This window comes from Vidua chalybeata, chromosome 1 (assembly GCF_026979565.1).
Source record: "Vidua chalybeata isolate OUT-0048 chromosome 1, bVidCha1 merged haplotype, whole genome shotgun sequence".
Taxonomy (NCBI): Eukaryota; Metazoa; Chordata; class Aves; order Passeriformes; family Viduidae; genus Vidua; species Vidua chalybeata.
In genome coordinates, this window is record NC_071530.1 from 132008198 (window position 1) to 132022889 (window position 14692).

At 38.4% G+C, this 14692-nt stretch overlaps 1 protein-coding gene across 1 annotated transcript in view; it reads left to right on the forward strand.

The window, feature by feature from the left end:
• SPAG1 (sperm associated antigen 1) overlaps positions 1 to 12647 on the forward strand; it is a 37040-nt gene extending 24393 nt beyond the window's left edge. The window contains exons 14-19 of the mRNA XM_053957867.1: positions 1836 to 2008; positions 4543 to 4684; positions 5600 to 5726; positions 8855 to 9019; positions 10931 to 11308; positions 11477 to 12647. Coding sequence (XP_053813842.1) covers positions 1836 to 2008; positions 4543 to 4684; positions 5600 to 5726; positions 8855 to 9019; positions 10931 to 11308; positions 11477 to 11608 — 1117 coding nt within the window. The 3' untranslated portion in view covers positions 11609 to 12647. The remainder of the gene's footprint in view (positions 1 to 1835; positions 2009 to 4542; positions 4685 to 5599; positions 5727 to 8854; positions 9020 to 10930; positions 11309 to 11476) is intronic.
• Positions 12648 to 14692: the final 2045 nt, after the last annotated feature.

Here is a 14692-nt window from a genome sequence, read left to right on the forward strand (position 1 = left end):
CACAAGCATGCATTTTTGCAAAAGACTGCTTACTAATTATACTACAAGAAGTCAGTTGATCATCAGATACTGCAGGATTATTTCTGTGGATTTTGATGAATTAGAGTTTTTTTCCTGCAACTTTTTAAGGTCATTATGATAAATAAAAAACCAAATAGGAATTCAATATGACTCTGGTTTCCTGTAGAATTACTCCATTACTTTCTATGGGAAATATCTAAAGTTAATTAATTGACATGTTAATATGAAATGTACTGTTTTGTTGCCTAAAAAAGCAACCTGAGTAAATCTTGGGTTGTTCAGTTTGTAATGGTGTGCCACATTTTTTCTTAGCAATTGAGTTCAGGCTATCATTAAAATCCAAAGATTTAGTAAAATCAGAGCAAAGCAGCACTTGGATAAGCCACATTGCTGGTATGTCCTCTAATATACGTAGGAATGGTACAGGCAGAGGAGAGCCCCTGCAAGGGCATCCACAGACACACATTAAAATAGTCTTTTTGATCACTTAGAAAACAAAGAAGCTACTTTATGCTATGGAATGTGATATTCTGTGTATGAAGAAATTTACTTTCAAGTCAAAACCATATGGTTTTTATGCAGCATGGTGTAAAACATAAACTCGCTCATTATATAGCTCTACAAACAGACCTTGTAGGCTCTATCATTCTTTAAAGTATTTTGGTAATTTCTGTTCTACATAAAGGAGATTAGAACTGGTGCTGCTGCTTGTATTAGTTTTTTCATCAGACCACAATGGGAAAAGAATATCGTCTTGAGTGCTCTGATTCTATTGCCGAAGTATTACACTGACACTTTTTTTTAAATAGCTGTTATTCAAATACTTTAAAAGAACAAAAGTAAATAAGGAAACTCCATTGAGTAATTTATGTTAATTCTGTGTTGTTCTTCATGTCACTTTAAAGGTTCTTATTTTTTTTTTGTATGTGCGTTCATGCAGTATGTTTTTCACACTGTCTTAGATGGAAGTGCACCTGATAAAAAAAAAAAATTAGTTTTATTTCTTGTAGTATCCATGTAGTAGTAGTAGTATCCATGTGGCTTGCTTTGCTACTCAATTCAGAATTGTCCTTTCTTAAGTTATGAATTAGACTTTTTACCGGGTGAACTTGATCTTAAGTCCATTTGAGATTAGGAGATGTTTATCACACTGCTATTCTCAGAGTTGATTTTTTTTTATTTCCACATATGTGGAAATAGTTGACATAAATGTGTGTGTTGGTTTCAGAAAGGCTAGACAGTTTTTATATGTAATTAAAATGTTTTAAAATGGGGATTGATTGATCCATTTCTGACTATATAAAATGCAACTTAATGCAGACTAATTTGTGACCTGCATTGCTTTCTTTAGACAGTTGTTGTGGAAGAGGTTTCATTTGACATTTGCACATCTAAGTATCACATTTTGCCTGAAAATATTGCAATCTCACTTACTACAAGTAACATCTATGAACAGCTGAGAAGAGTAACCAAAATAAATACATGGATTTTTTTATTTCTTTACTTGATGTGGTAAGCAGCATTTAGAGCTTAGTTGCAGAATCAGTCATTAGCTGAAATATTTGCAGATCATGCTGAAGTCAGCTTGTCTTCTAAATGCCACCATAATACTCTAAAGTGGAAAAAGTCTTAAACGAATGTGATACTGTTGACTGCTGTGATAATACTTTTCAAATAGCCTTAAGGATATTATGTTCCGTTTTTTTTTTTTTTTTTAATTGGAACATTGCAATTCATTGCATTGAATTGGTTGTAAGTTACTAAAGCGAGTTAATTATATGAAAAGTCATGTTGGTGGGGCTGTTCTTTTTCAGAATAACAAAGACTTTAATAGATCAGGATGGTCCCAGTTGGAGGGAGAAGCTGCCACCAATTCCAGTTGTTCCAGTTGCTGCTCAGCTATACAGGTGGGATGGAGGAGGCCTCACTTCAGAGAATAAGCCAAGTACTATAGACATCAACAGAGAAGAAGAATTGCAGATTAATTGTATGTATAGCTAATGCAAATACACATTCAGAAAATAAATGTAATTAGACAATGGAATACATTTTAACAATGTAAAAGAAACTGCTTTAGAAAACACTCATTAAGAGACCTTTGTGAAAAGCCAAAGTAAATTACTGTCATTTACGTGATGGAGTTTAATGTGCTTTGTGGAGCAGTTACGGTAATTTTTTTAAACCAAGTGATGTAGTTTGCAGCATGTAATTTAGTTATATGAAGTTAAGTTATATAAAATCTGCAGTAATACTCATAGGCAAAATATCAGGATCACCAAAGACCAACTGCTGGCCCTGCCCAGGACACCCCAAGAGTCACATCGTGAGCCTGAGAGCATTGTCCAAACCCTTCTTGAACTCTGTCAGCCTTGGTGCTGTGACTACTTCCCTGGGGAGCTGTTCCAGTGCCCAACCACCCTCTGGGTGAAGAACCTTTTTGTGATATCCATGCTAAACCTCCCCTATCTTTGTTTCCCTGAGTCCTGTCACTGGTCATGAGAGAGAAGAGATCAGTGCCTGCCCTTCTGCTTCCCCTTGTGGGGATGTTGAAGACCTCAGTGGGGTCTCCTCTCAGTTTCCTCCAGACTGAACAGACCAAGTGACCTCAGCCACTCCTCATACAGCTTCCCCTCTGACCCTGCACCATGCTAATGGCCCTCCTTTGGATGCTCTCTAATGGCTTAGTATCTTTCTTATATTTTGGTGCCCAAAACCGCCCCCAGCAGTCAAGGTGAGGCTGCCCCAGAGCAGAGCAGGACAATCCTCTCCCGTGCCCTCTGGCAGTGCTGTGCCTGATGCCCCCCAGGACATGAGCATCAATTGTTTCCCTGACATCATAACACAGTTATAACACAGTTTCCCCTCAGAAAAACCACCACCCAATCACCCAACTTTAGCAGAAGTTTAGGAGACACCTTTCAAAGATGTTCTGGACCTGTCCATACATAATCACTGAGTGCTGAACTCTGGGAAACTTAACTTCCTTCCTGACTTTTTTTCCCCTTCATTGCAGTTTCCATTTTTCTCTTTCAGTAAATAAGTGAAGGAAGCTCTCTGATTCAGTTGTTACTGACATTAAACACTCCCTTTGCAAAGGCTTTAACCCTATGATTCCTTATTCAAGTATTAATTGGTTTCCCTTTGAGTTATTTCAATATAAAGTAGTATTGAAGATAATGTCCCCTCGATTAACAACAGGGGTGACTGCAGTTTGTCACTGGGCTGTTAGCCAAATATGTACCAGTGATGGGGTTATCTGTCTGTAATGCATTACTGCAATACTGAGTGTCTTCCAAGTGCTTGGCAGCATTTTGATGCAAAACATGTCTCAGTCTGTTTCAGATAGTGCAGGCTTTGGTTAGGCTTTGTTTTCAGAAGTATTAAACAATGATTGTGTAACTGTTTTCTTCACTGAAGAAAACTCTAGAGGTGTGGCTGCCTCCTCAGGCCTCTGCTGCAACAGTGAGACCTGACAGTGATAGCTGGTACTGAAAGGCTGCCATCAGTAATATTCAGTCAGTAGTTAAACCTTACTATTGTTTTAGTTTTTTGCAACAGTTTATGTTTTTCTTCATATCTTACAACTTGAGTTATAACTTAGTTGTGTGTTTCATGTAGGTTATTTTTTCCCAACTCCACGTGTAGTTTTCTGGCATAGGAAACTACCATGTTTTTATAAAAGAACTCGATGAGTTCAGTTATTGGTTAAAATTGTTGGTTCTATACAGTGCTGAAAACGTGAAGCTTGGCAGGGGGCTCATATTCTTTAGCATGGTGCAAAAAGTAGGTTATTTCATTATTATTTACTTAGCTATGTTGATAATTACTGTTTGCTTGCAACAGAGTCGTGAAGCTGCAGTCAGGATCAGTTTTTCACTGCAAACACAGCTAAAAACTGTAGCCTAACCCAAAAGCACCTGCAGCAAATGATGTGGCATTAAGAAGGAAAGGCAATTATGGAATAACACAGTTACTACACTAAAAAGTGTAGTTAGGTGTTTCGAGGTTCCTCACTGCATCTTTTAGAAATAGTTCTTAACAGAATATTACTGACATATCCCTAACTCCAAGTGATGTGATTTGTTTTTCACTGTCAGTTTAGCATAGTAACTGTGGTATGATTGCAAAGAGAATATTAGATCAAATTATGGCCACCTTGGTGTGATGGTGAAGATCTGGAAGGCCTTTAATCCTGCTGATTAAGTCTCCACCATTGTAAATAAAAGCAGGGTCTCATTGGACACAGGTAGGCCCTCTCTACCACACAAAAGTTGGGAAGGCTTAGAGCTGTCTGTTGCATTCCCATTGTTTTCAGCAGAGAAGTAGCACTGGTGGATGGGGAAGTATTTGTTGAGCCAAATGTAGGTCTGGTCATGCCTTTGTTGGAGCAGCAGGGGAGGCTGGGGACAGGAATGGCCGAGTGCAGAGTGACAGAGGGACTCCATTGCCAGGCCTTAATCCTTAGTCTGCCACCCTTAATGAACTGACCTTACGTGACACTGTGATCCTTTCATGCTGTAGGTGAGGAAGCAACGGAGAAGTTCAAGAGGTTGAAAAATGAAGGCAATGATTTTGTAAAAATGGGGGAATATGAAGAAGCTGCAAATAAATACAGTGAGTGCATGAAGTTAAATACTGAGGAATGTACTGTCTACACTAACAGGTAAAGATCCAAAAGCTAGTGCTGCTTTGTGGGATAACAGTAGTAACATTTTCTCATTTCAAATAGAGATTTTGCATCCCTTCACTCATTGTTGTGAAAAAGGGATTTTTCCCCTACCTGGTAAATGTTTGTAACAACAAAATGGATTTCTTGTAAAAACATTTTTCAAGGGGAGCAAGTATTAATGTCACTGGTATAGATCTTAAAATCCTCTATATAAATAGAGTAAACAGTAGTAGAAGTTAAAATTAGCATAGCATTTTGCAGCATTTTTGAGATTTTTTTTTAAGAATACTGGTATGATTTGAATTAAAAACTTAGCATGCAGTAGCAATATCTCAGATAAGAAGAGTAATAATTCAGAGAAAATGTACATTCTGAGAAAATAGAAGTAAGAACACAGTCATATGTCAGCATTATTTTAAAGGTTGACCTAATTCAGCAGCATAATTCTTTATGCTGTAATCTTATCAGCTTCTACAAACTAAGAAGGATTTGACTAGACCAGTACTTGAATAGGAGAGTTCCAAGTAATAATTAGGCACAGAGAGCAATGTTGTTTATTTAATCCAGAGCACTTTTTTACCCTGAATGGCTGTATTAAATCCGTATTACATTGACCACTATACTATCATACTGTACTAATGTAGGCTCTGCTTTTAAAATACTTGAATACCTGCTTAACTTCAGGCATTAGTCATGCTTGAATTTTGGCCTTTTTTTTCAGGAATTGGCCTTCTCTAAATCCATGCAGTGATGTTCTTGATAGTTAAAGGTTTTATGTACTTTTAAAAACACCACATTGAGACTGAATTGTTTGAAGTATTTTAATTAACATTTGCGAGTCAGAAGATGTTGGCACCACAGCACTGTAGAATTACTTATATTGCAGTATATTCTGTTTTTCTGTGTTAGAGCTCTCTGTTACTTGAAACTGTATAAATATGAAGAGGCTAAGCGGGATTGTGATCATGTTCTTCAGATAGAAGATTCTAATATTAAAGCTTTTTATAGAAGAGCACTAGCGTACAAAGGATTACAGGTGAGGAAAAAGAACGTGGCAGGTATTCTTAAGCACTTCTAAACTTGCTTATCCTCTTCAAAGGCAATGAGGTAGTTGCTGTCAGTGGGTATACACAAAGTACTCAGTGTGATGATCTATTACTTTGTAGAACATTAGGCATACATAAAGCATTACATAAATATTTTTGCTACATAAAAACCCACATGTTGATGTAATAACTTGAGAAAATACAAGAATATTGCAATAAATAAGGTTTGACTGGTGATTGGTTACGTGAGTTTCAAGTCTGTTCTAATGTTCTAGTATTCTCCTTCTGGGTATCCCAGTCTCTTTTATTTGTCAAGGAGTTTACTATAACTGTGCTGATGACAAATGGATTCTCTCCAAGTCTGTCTTCATCTGTCCAAACCAAAATCTCAAGCTGTCTTGGCATCTGCTCATGTTTAAATGTCATATTAAACCAGGGATTTAATTATCATTTTCTTTTTCTTCCCCCAATGCATTACAACCCTTTGTCAGTACTGTACTTTTTCACTCTATGGCAGTGGCAGTACTCAGCCTTTTCCTTTCCATCTGCACGGTGGTGGTGTCTCCACAGTGCTCATCTTACATACGGTTTTTAGAGTATCCTTTTACCTGATCATCATAAATGCAGACACATTGATCATATCCATCCTGAATGTGACTTCAAATCACATATTCCATCACTTGAACCATGTTGTTCTGTTTGTCCCTCCCTCTTCTGGTGATTCTCCATCTTCAGTGATGTTAAGTTAGCCTTTACACTCCACAATTCTCCCACAGCAATCTTTGCTCTACCCACCAGCTCTTACTTGGTATTGAATTATCAGCTTCTTGATTTTGTAGGCTCATGGTGGCAGCTCTTATCACGTGCTTTATATTAAATTTACAAGCGTGTTGAAACAAGCATCTGAAATGCTGTCTTCCATGTTGCAGGAGTGGACTGGAGGTCCAAGTTTCATCATTGTCCTTCAAATGAATGGACACTTATTCAGACCTTCATTATGTTGGATGTCTTAACAAAAAATTACTGGATGGTGTCTCAGCTTGCAAGTCACCTGAGAACCTGTTTGTGCTTAGCAGCATACCAGTCTATTCTCATCCCATGTTATAATTCCAAATGCAGGTCCTAGGAATGTGATACATTTGTTCCTCTGTTGCAGTAGCTATAAAATTTTGAAAGTGTGAAAAGTCTTAATTTTGTGTAATGTTTCTTCTGTAACTGTGCTAAGCTACCTGGTATTAATCATCTCTAATCTTATGTTGTTAAACTTGATAAAACATCAGTATAAATGTGAGTACATGGTGATTCTACCAGGCAGAAAAAAAGGGTGTTACATGCCCATGAAGAAGGCTGAGAATTGTTTATTGCATATCCTAGAAAAAAGTGCTATTTTTGTTTTATTGAAGACAACCAGAAACATAGTGTTGATGGACTCCTTCAGAACAGCCTGAGCCAGGGACTCCCAAAATGTTTTGTTGTGGTTGGATTTAATGTCTTCATTATTGCTAATTTCAAGGATGAAAGAGATAGGTAAAATCAGATAAAATGACAAAAAATGATCTGAAGTTGACAAATGACTCTGTAATGAAGAATTGTATGAGCTAAAGGCATGTAGTTTGGCAAAGACCTAACTAAGGTGGAAAGTGTTATTTGTATGTAATTAGACACACATTTAAATAAAAAAGCTGCTGTGGAATTTAATGTAGTAAATGAAGGTGTTTTTTACAGATTTACCAGGATGTAGTTAAGGGAAGATCAGGAAAAACGTTAGTGAGATACGTTAGGCCTGTGACACAGTACACAGGACCCCAAGTGGCATCTCCTGCAACTGGTAGTCCCCCCTCTTGCTTTGGGTGCAGTCATCTTGTACGATTTTCGTTGGGCAGGCTGCAGTTTTAAATTCAGTAGAGTTGGTTGCTGACCCTTGTTACTGTTTCCAGAAGTCTGTTCCAGAATCTCCTTTCTCTGTAGTTGTGAATCCTCACATCTGTAATTCAAATGATTTAGCTTAGTTAGTAGTGGATTTCTGATGAAAGCAACCTAGCCCCTTGTGCATTCCTTTGTTAGGGGTACATAATTCTCATTCTCTCAGTGTTCCTTCATGTCCTACAGCCTCTCTGCACCTTGAATACTGGCCACCAGTTGGGAACAAAATGTGGGAAAGAATTGGAGTGACTTGGACACTGGTTCCTCTGTTACAGTAGAGGTGCTGAGGAAGTACCTCAGGTGGTATATGAGGATTTTTTTTTCCATGATAATACAAATGATTTAATAGTAACCTTATGGTGCTGCTTGGGAACAGAAGAAATACTAGACCACTCACACAAGAAATTATGTTGGTCTTTTACTATCTGCATGGTCTTTTACTGTTTACTGCTGCATTTCATCTTTATTTTTGATACTCCAGCCCTTGAGATGTCTTGATTTTTCTAATATGATAATTCCAATCTTCCTCAATTGATGCTATTAACTTTGTCTCTTCAGAAAAATTAGTTTAAAAATCGTAATTAAACATTAAAAAATGGGAAATAAAAGCATGAAACAAATTACAAGACTGATTATTGAGGAACTGTGTCCTGATGCTACTCTGTCACTGTGTTTGTCCTAATCTTATTTAGCCCAGAGGTTATAACATAATCCCAGTCTACTCAAGTGTTACCAAAATTTCACTGTAAGAGATGGTCTGTTGGACTGAAGCCCAGGAAGATCAGATATATCTTTAATCAAAGCTCAATTTAACTCTCTTATTGGCAAAGCAAGTGTGCAAACTTGCTGGACTCACATTATATTAATTGTGAAGCAGTGTTACACTGTAAGCAATTATGCTTAAAAGCAGCAAACTTCAGTAATTTGCTCTCTGATACATGGAATAGGTTTCTGAAAAGAAACATATTCATATTACATATTTAATTGGAAATATTCAGTCACAGAATATTAACTCATTCTTAGTTCCTTTTTCCCCTCTAAAGAGATCACACTATCAGTATTTAGATTATTTTTGTCTACTTAGTGTTCAGATCCCAGTATTTTTACCTTTCTTACTTGTAAAGGACAGTATGGTACTTCAGATTTATTTTTCTAGTGATGTGCTTATGAGAAAAATATTTTTTTCTACTTACAGAACTATCAAGCCAGTGCTGATGATTTCAACAAGGTACTTCTAATAGATCCAAATGTTCTTGAAGCACAAAGGGAATTAGAGGAGGTAACCCAACTGCTTCACCTTGACAGCAGTGCTGGAGCTGGCAGTCATCAAACACACGGGAAGAAAATAACCATACAAGAGGTGGTGTACCTGTTCATTTCTTAAAAGCAAACACAACAGAAGCAGCACATTTGAAGAGATAATACTAAAGCTTTTGTTTGCCTGTCTTGAATCTATATCTTTGTGGGGGTGGTGTTGTATTTTTCACATCATTTTGAGGGCATATTGGAGGATTTTTACATATGATAAAGCTTGGACTTCTCACAAGTGTATTCAGAACTACACCATTTAGATGGCACTAAACTCGAGGATATGCTCCTTGTAAACAAAAGCTGCTTAAGCTTTGAAATACATTTTACAGAATGCAGCTGTGTAATAGCAGTTTTGTTTTTGAAGTCTCTGCTCCTTGGGCAGCCTCTGGGTCTGTGCTGGCAGAGGTCTGTGGTCAGCAGATGTGCTGACTGCTCCTGTGCTGGTCCTAAAGTTATGGGTGTGAAAAATGAAATCCTACCCTAAAGAGCAAGAGTAAAACATCTGTAGGATCTTACAGAAGAAATACAGGATGTAATGTTAGGTACAGGATCAAAACGTTAGCTTTGCACAGTTCTGGGTAGAATTAGGTGATGAAAGGATTTTCTCAGTCATCTGATATTTTTGGATTGTAGCTTTGCTGGTCGTTTAAGAATTCTTTTTCTCCTTTTTATTTAAAAATGTATAGTTAAAATACATAGTTACCAGACTGTACAGTGATACTATATTTTGATAATGTAATTTCAGAATGTGCTATAATGGAATCTGCAGTTATTAATATAGGAAAGAAAATAAGTTCTTGAAGTACTTCAGGTTGTCACAAGCTCATGGGATTTTATGTAAGCGGCATAAGCTGGTATAGTGTTAGTTAAGCTCTGAGTTGTGACAAACAATGGGACCTGGAAAGTGTTAAGAGGAGGTTTGGGAAGTGACCACATAGTTCAGGGACTAGCTAACTACATTGCTGGTGCTGGTAAGTTTTCTGGGGGTGATGCAGGAAGCATTTAATGTTTGCTGTCGTAATTAAAACTGCCTCTGTGGAGAGGCTCCTCTCTTTCACCTGCTGTAGTACAAGGTAGTCTTTTTCCATGAAAACAGGCTGCAAAGAAAAACAAAATTAGAAAAATAATTTATCATCATTATTCTGTGTTAATCAAGCTATGATTATATAAAAGGTTATTATATAAGGTTTCTCCCTCGATTCTAAGGATTGTTGAAAAATAGAACAGTGTCTATAAGCCAAATGCAGTATTTTCCAAAAATTATTAATCCCCTGTTCTAGGCAATACAGAATCTTCAGACTTTTCAAAATACTTGGCATTGAGAGACCATGTTCAGTAAGTTTTAGTCAGGTTATACTAATTTCACAACTCTTGATGGCTTGAAATAGATTTTAGCAAATGTAGTTGGCCCCATAGTTAAATTTTAGTAATGCTAAATGCTTCATTAAACTTGATAGAGGCTGCAGTTTCAGGAGAAGTTTAAGTGCAGAGTGAGGCATTTTATCCATGCTGAGCTTTCTTTTCCCAAAGCAAGACTCCAAACAGCAACTTGATCCAGCTGCCATGTGCCTGTAGTGCCCTGGAGGCACAGCAGAGAAATAAAACATGGGTGTCTGCTGCCTTGACTCCAGCTGTCCCTGTCTTCTGGAACTTCACATTTAATACATGTGTAGAGTCCTCCTTTCTTCCAGTGCTCTCCAGGGGTGATTGCACAGTGCGGTGCCAGGCAGTGAAAAGGAGGTGTAAAAAACCACACTTTTGACTGTGAGCCTTTAAAAGTGTATTAGAGAGGTCCTGTTCTGGGGGCAGTAGGACATGGAAGAAAATGGGATTGCCTTTCTTTGATGAAGAGCACACTGCCAGCTTTAGTCCAGTGATGGGACGGATAAATGCAGTTTATGAAGCTTCAGGTTATCTCTCTGTCCACATTAAGTGATCTGTTGCCACTTTGATTGTGAAGGTGACTGAAGCTGATGAACAGGAAGAGAGGCAGTTTGCTACATCAGAAGATGCTGAGACTCACCATGTTCCTGCTGAGGAGGCTGTTCCAAAGCCAGTGCCAAGGAGGTCCTCTGAGAAGCTCCGTGTTTCGGAACCACCCAACGCTTACGACTTTGGTCAGATCGTAAATGCACTGAATGCCAATAAGGATAAAGCTGCTTGTGCAGATCTTTTAACAGTTACTGATCCAAAAACACTGCCGGTGCTGCTAAGTAACAAACTTGAAGGAGAAATCCTTCTGATTTTTATCCAGTCATTGGAACATTACATAGCTGGAAAAGATCCTGGCCTTGCATATCAGCACCTTTTCTACTTGAGCAAAGCAGAAAGATTTAAGGTAAGAACCTAGACCGATCGAATGTGTACTTAAATTGCACAGAAATCTAAAGGAAACTTTCATATCTTAAAGGAAAAAGCACACTGACTTTTGAATTTCTGTCAGATATTATGATTTTCAGTCAACCTGTGCTGATTACAAAATAATTTGTTGGGTTTTTTTTTTCAGGTGGTGCTGGCCCTTCTCAGCAAAGATGAAAAAGAAGAGTTACAGCAACTGTTTGACTTACTTTCAGAAAGCCAGAGTGATCAGTACTCACTGGAAGATCTTGAGAGCCTTAAGAAGGTTTATGAACTTTAAGAAGTTAAAAGTTTATTGGCTGCATGCATATAGTTCATGTTAGAAGATGAATGAATGAAATCTGCAGACTTACCTCGGTTCAAATGGGTCTTTACCTGGACTGCTGGAATTCTATTTTGTTTTGATAGCATATGCACATTTAAAACTTGCTGCTCTTTTTTTCTTGTAGTTGTATACATCTCTAGAGTTTAATGCCCATCTGTGTTCAGTTACAGAGTTGATTTCATATGGCATACTGATTTTATTTAGACTCAGAAAAATATATCTTACATTATATATGCAATGTGAAACACCTTGATAGTGCAATAGATAAATACACTTTTATTCATCACTTGTTACATCATTTTGTGAGTTCTGTGTTCTTGTGATAAAGAAGTTTCTTCAAGATATATGGGTCAATTAGCAGTAACTTTGCTAAAATGAGTTTACAAGAAGTATTAACATTTTTCAGAAAACTCCTGCTGGCCATCTGTTTGTTTACTATTCCCAGTCTGTACAAAACAGATTTAAATATTTTGGCTCAATAAATCTTAACAAAAAAGGTGAATGAATTATTGATTAGCTTGTCATGGAAACAATTATTAAATGGATGGGTATGTTTTTAACAAGTGAGGAATTTTTAGTGCACAGAGAACTTTTTTCCTGTGTGTGCAGAAGGATGGCTTCTTTTGGGCAGTGTCAGATGAACAAGTGCCTGCACTGCACAGTAGAAATACTTAACTCTGAGTTTTGTATTCATATTATTTTAAATACCAGCTATTTCTGTTTACAGATATATTCATAAAACTAAACCAATTTTTTGGACCAGTATGATTTTTTTTTAATTTCAGGCATTACTTATGTTTTATATTTGATTCTGACAAAGTTCCTTCATAGGTGAAGCTTTTAAATTTCTCAGATACCCTGATGCCTTCTTTGCACAGATGATATAAATGTATATCAAACTCACTTAGCACTGCAGAAATATCATTAAGAATGCTGTTCTAATGAAAATTTTTCTCAGGTGTATATTAATTAATAAAGTTTTTTTTCTTGAAAAGCACAATTATGGCTTCTTTCCTGGTTCAGTACACTTTAGGCTTGTAATTCTGACACGCGGATTATGAGTTTCAGCTTGGAGTGCCAAGGATGAAGGTTTTTATTCCCAAAGCATCATCAGTACAACTGATACTTGGCAATTCATGGGTTTTCACTTTGTGTGTGTGTGATCTCCTCAGATTAAGGCAGACCCTAAACTTTGGCTGTTGAGGATGTAAAACACCAACCTTGCCTGCAGTCATTTTGGTGATGGTCCTGCCTCCTTCAGGTTTCATTGAGATTGGCTACTTCTTTAGACAGCCTTTGGGATGGACAGGCAGGACAAGTTCTAGAGATACAGAACTTAGAAAAAAAGATTAAATCAAACACACATAAGGGACTGTAGTGCTGATTTGGCCTGAACAGCTCAAGGGCACCAGTCTTCAAAACTGAAAGGGCAATATTAGACCACTGGAAGGCATTTTGGGGGCAGGGGGTACAGAATGGAATATCCTTGGGTGTGGATTTCACCATTTGTTTGACAGGTATGGGCTGCCTAAGTCTCTTCCTCTTGCCTTAGTCTGGGAAATTGCAGGAGAAATCTCTGCAGCCCCCAATAGCTGCAGCTGGACAGCAAACGTGGGGTCACCTGTCAAAGAAAATATCCTTGGCCAGGTGAGGCCGAGTGGCCTCTGCACGGAGGCAGCCACAGCATCCCAGGTGTGGCACTGGAGCAGCTGCAGACCAAAAGTGTGGGAATCCTTAAAATCAGGCAAGTTGCAGAAGGCAGGCCTCAGAGACAGCAGAACTGCGATTAGAGCTAAGCAGTAGCCATAAGATTTGTCAGCAGAAAAATTATCCAAGTAGTAGAAAGTAAGGACAAATAGAACAATGGTCAATGTATTAACGCTTGGCTAGAATAACTCCCTAAGTTACAGAAAAGTATATCTAGTGAGATATTAGGAAGTTTTAAGCTTAATAATGGAGCTCTGTGCATTGTATCTTAAGGCTTACAAGCAGGTATTGTATTTGAAATAAGCGAGCATTGTTTTAACCAAAGGTACATGTGCTTATAGCGGTTGGATAGAACTACTGTCAATATGCTTTTGCTTTGTGTGATTGGTCAAAAAGCATTTAAAGTAAAAGCATTTAAAGTAACTTGTAACATTAAGTTCGTTGTCTGCTGCCTGGGATGTGAGCTGCTGGCATCTTCCCATTGCCATAACCACGTAATGAGAGTGATGCTGGAAAATAAACAGCTCGAGACGTGTTCCTCAGCAATCCCGTGCCGTTCGTGATTTGTACATAGACCCCCAGCCAGCGATACAAAAGCAGCTCCTTGCTCACAATGGGATCTGCTGCAAAATGTGTTTTGTGTCCCATCTGTGTAATGGTCAGCAGGGGAAGCCACAGAGCTGAATTACCAATTTCCTCACTGCTGGGCCAGGAGCTCGTCTCTCCCTGGGCAGCCCCTATCCCTGACACTCCTGGTCTAATTTCCCCTTCCTATTTTTGAACACTCCAATATTTTAAATCTTGTTTCTGCTCTGTGATTGACCTTTATTTATGCTGCTTTTTTGTTTCCCTCTGCCCTCCATAATCATAATCTCTTCTGCAGCTTTGGCTGCTCTGCCGGGCAAAGGTAGGACTGTAGCTGCCACCTCAGTGCTGCAGTGCATGGCCTCAGTGTGGACACAGCACCTAAAAACAATGAAGTGGGCTAAAGGGGGAGCAAGAGCACCCCAATGTCTTACCTGGCTTTGTGGCAGGGAGACCCCAATCCCAGCATGGAGTTATGCTCTTGGCTTGTCACGCAGCCCCTCAGCGTCAATGTGCACCTCTAAAAACAAACCAACTAAACCCAACAGCAGGACAAAAGCAGGAGGAGAGCACTGGTTCTGCAGGTGATGGAAGCTGGGGAATGAATGTGACCCTGCAGTGGCAATAATGCAGCCAGTCACACGCCCAGAGGATGTGTCCTGTACAGCTGAGCTGACCAGGCCTGCGCACACCCAGCTGCTCCTGGACACAGATCCCTGGTTTTCACACAAGAAATGATAGCAAGAT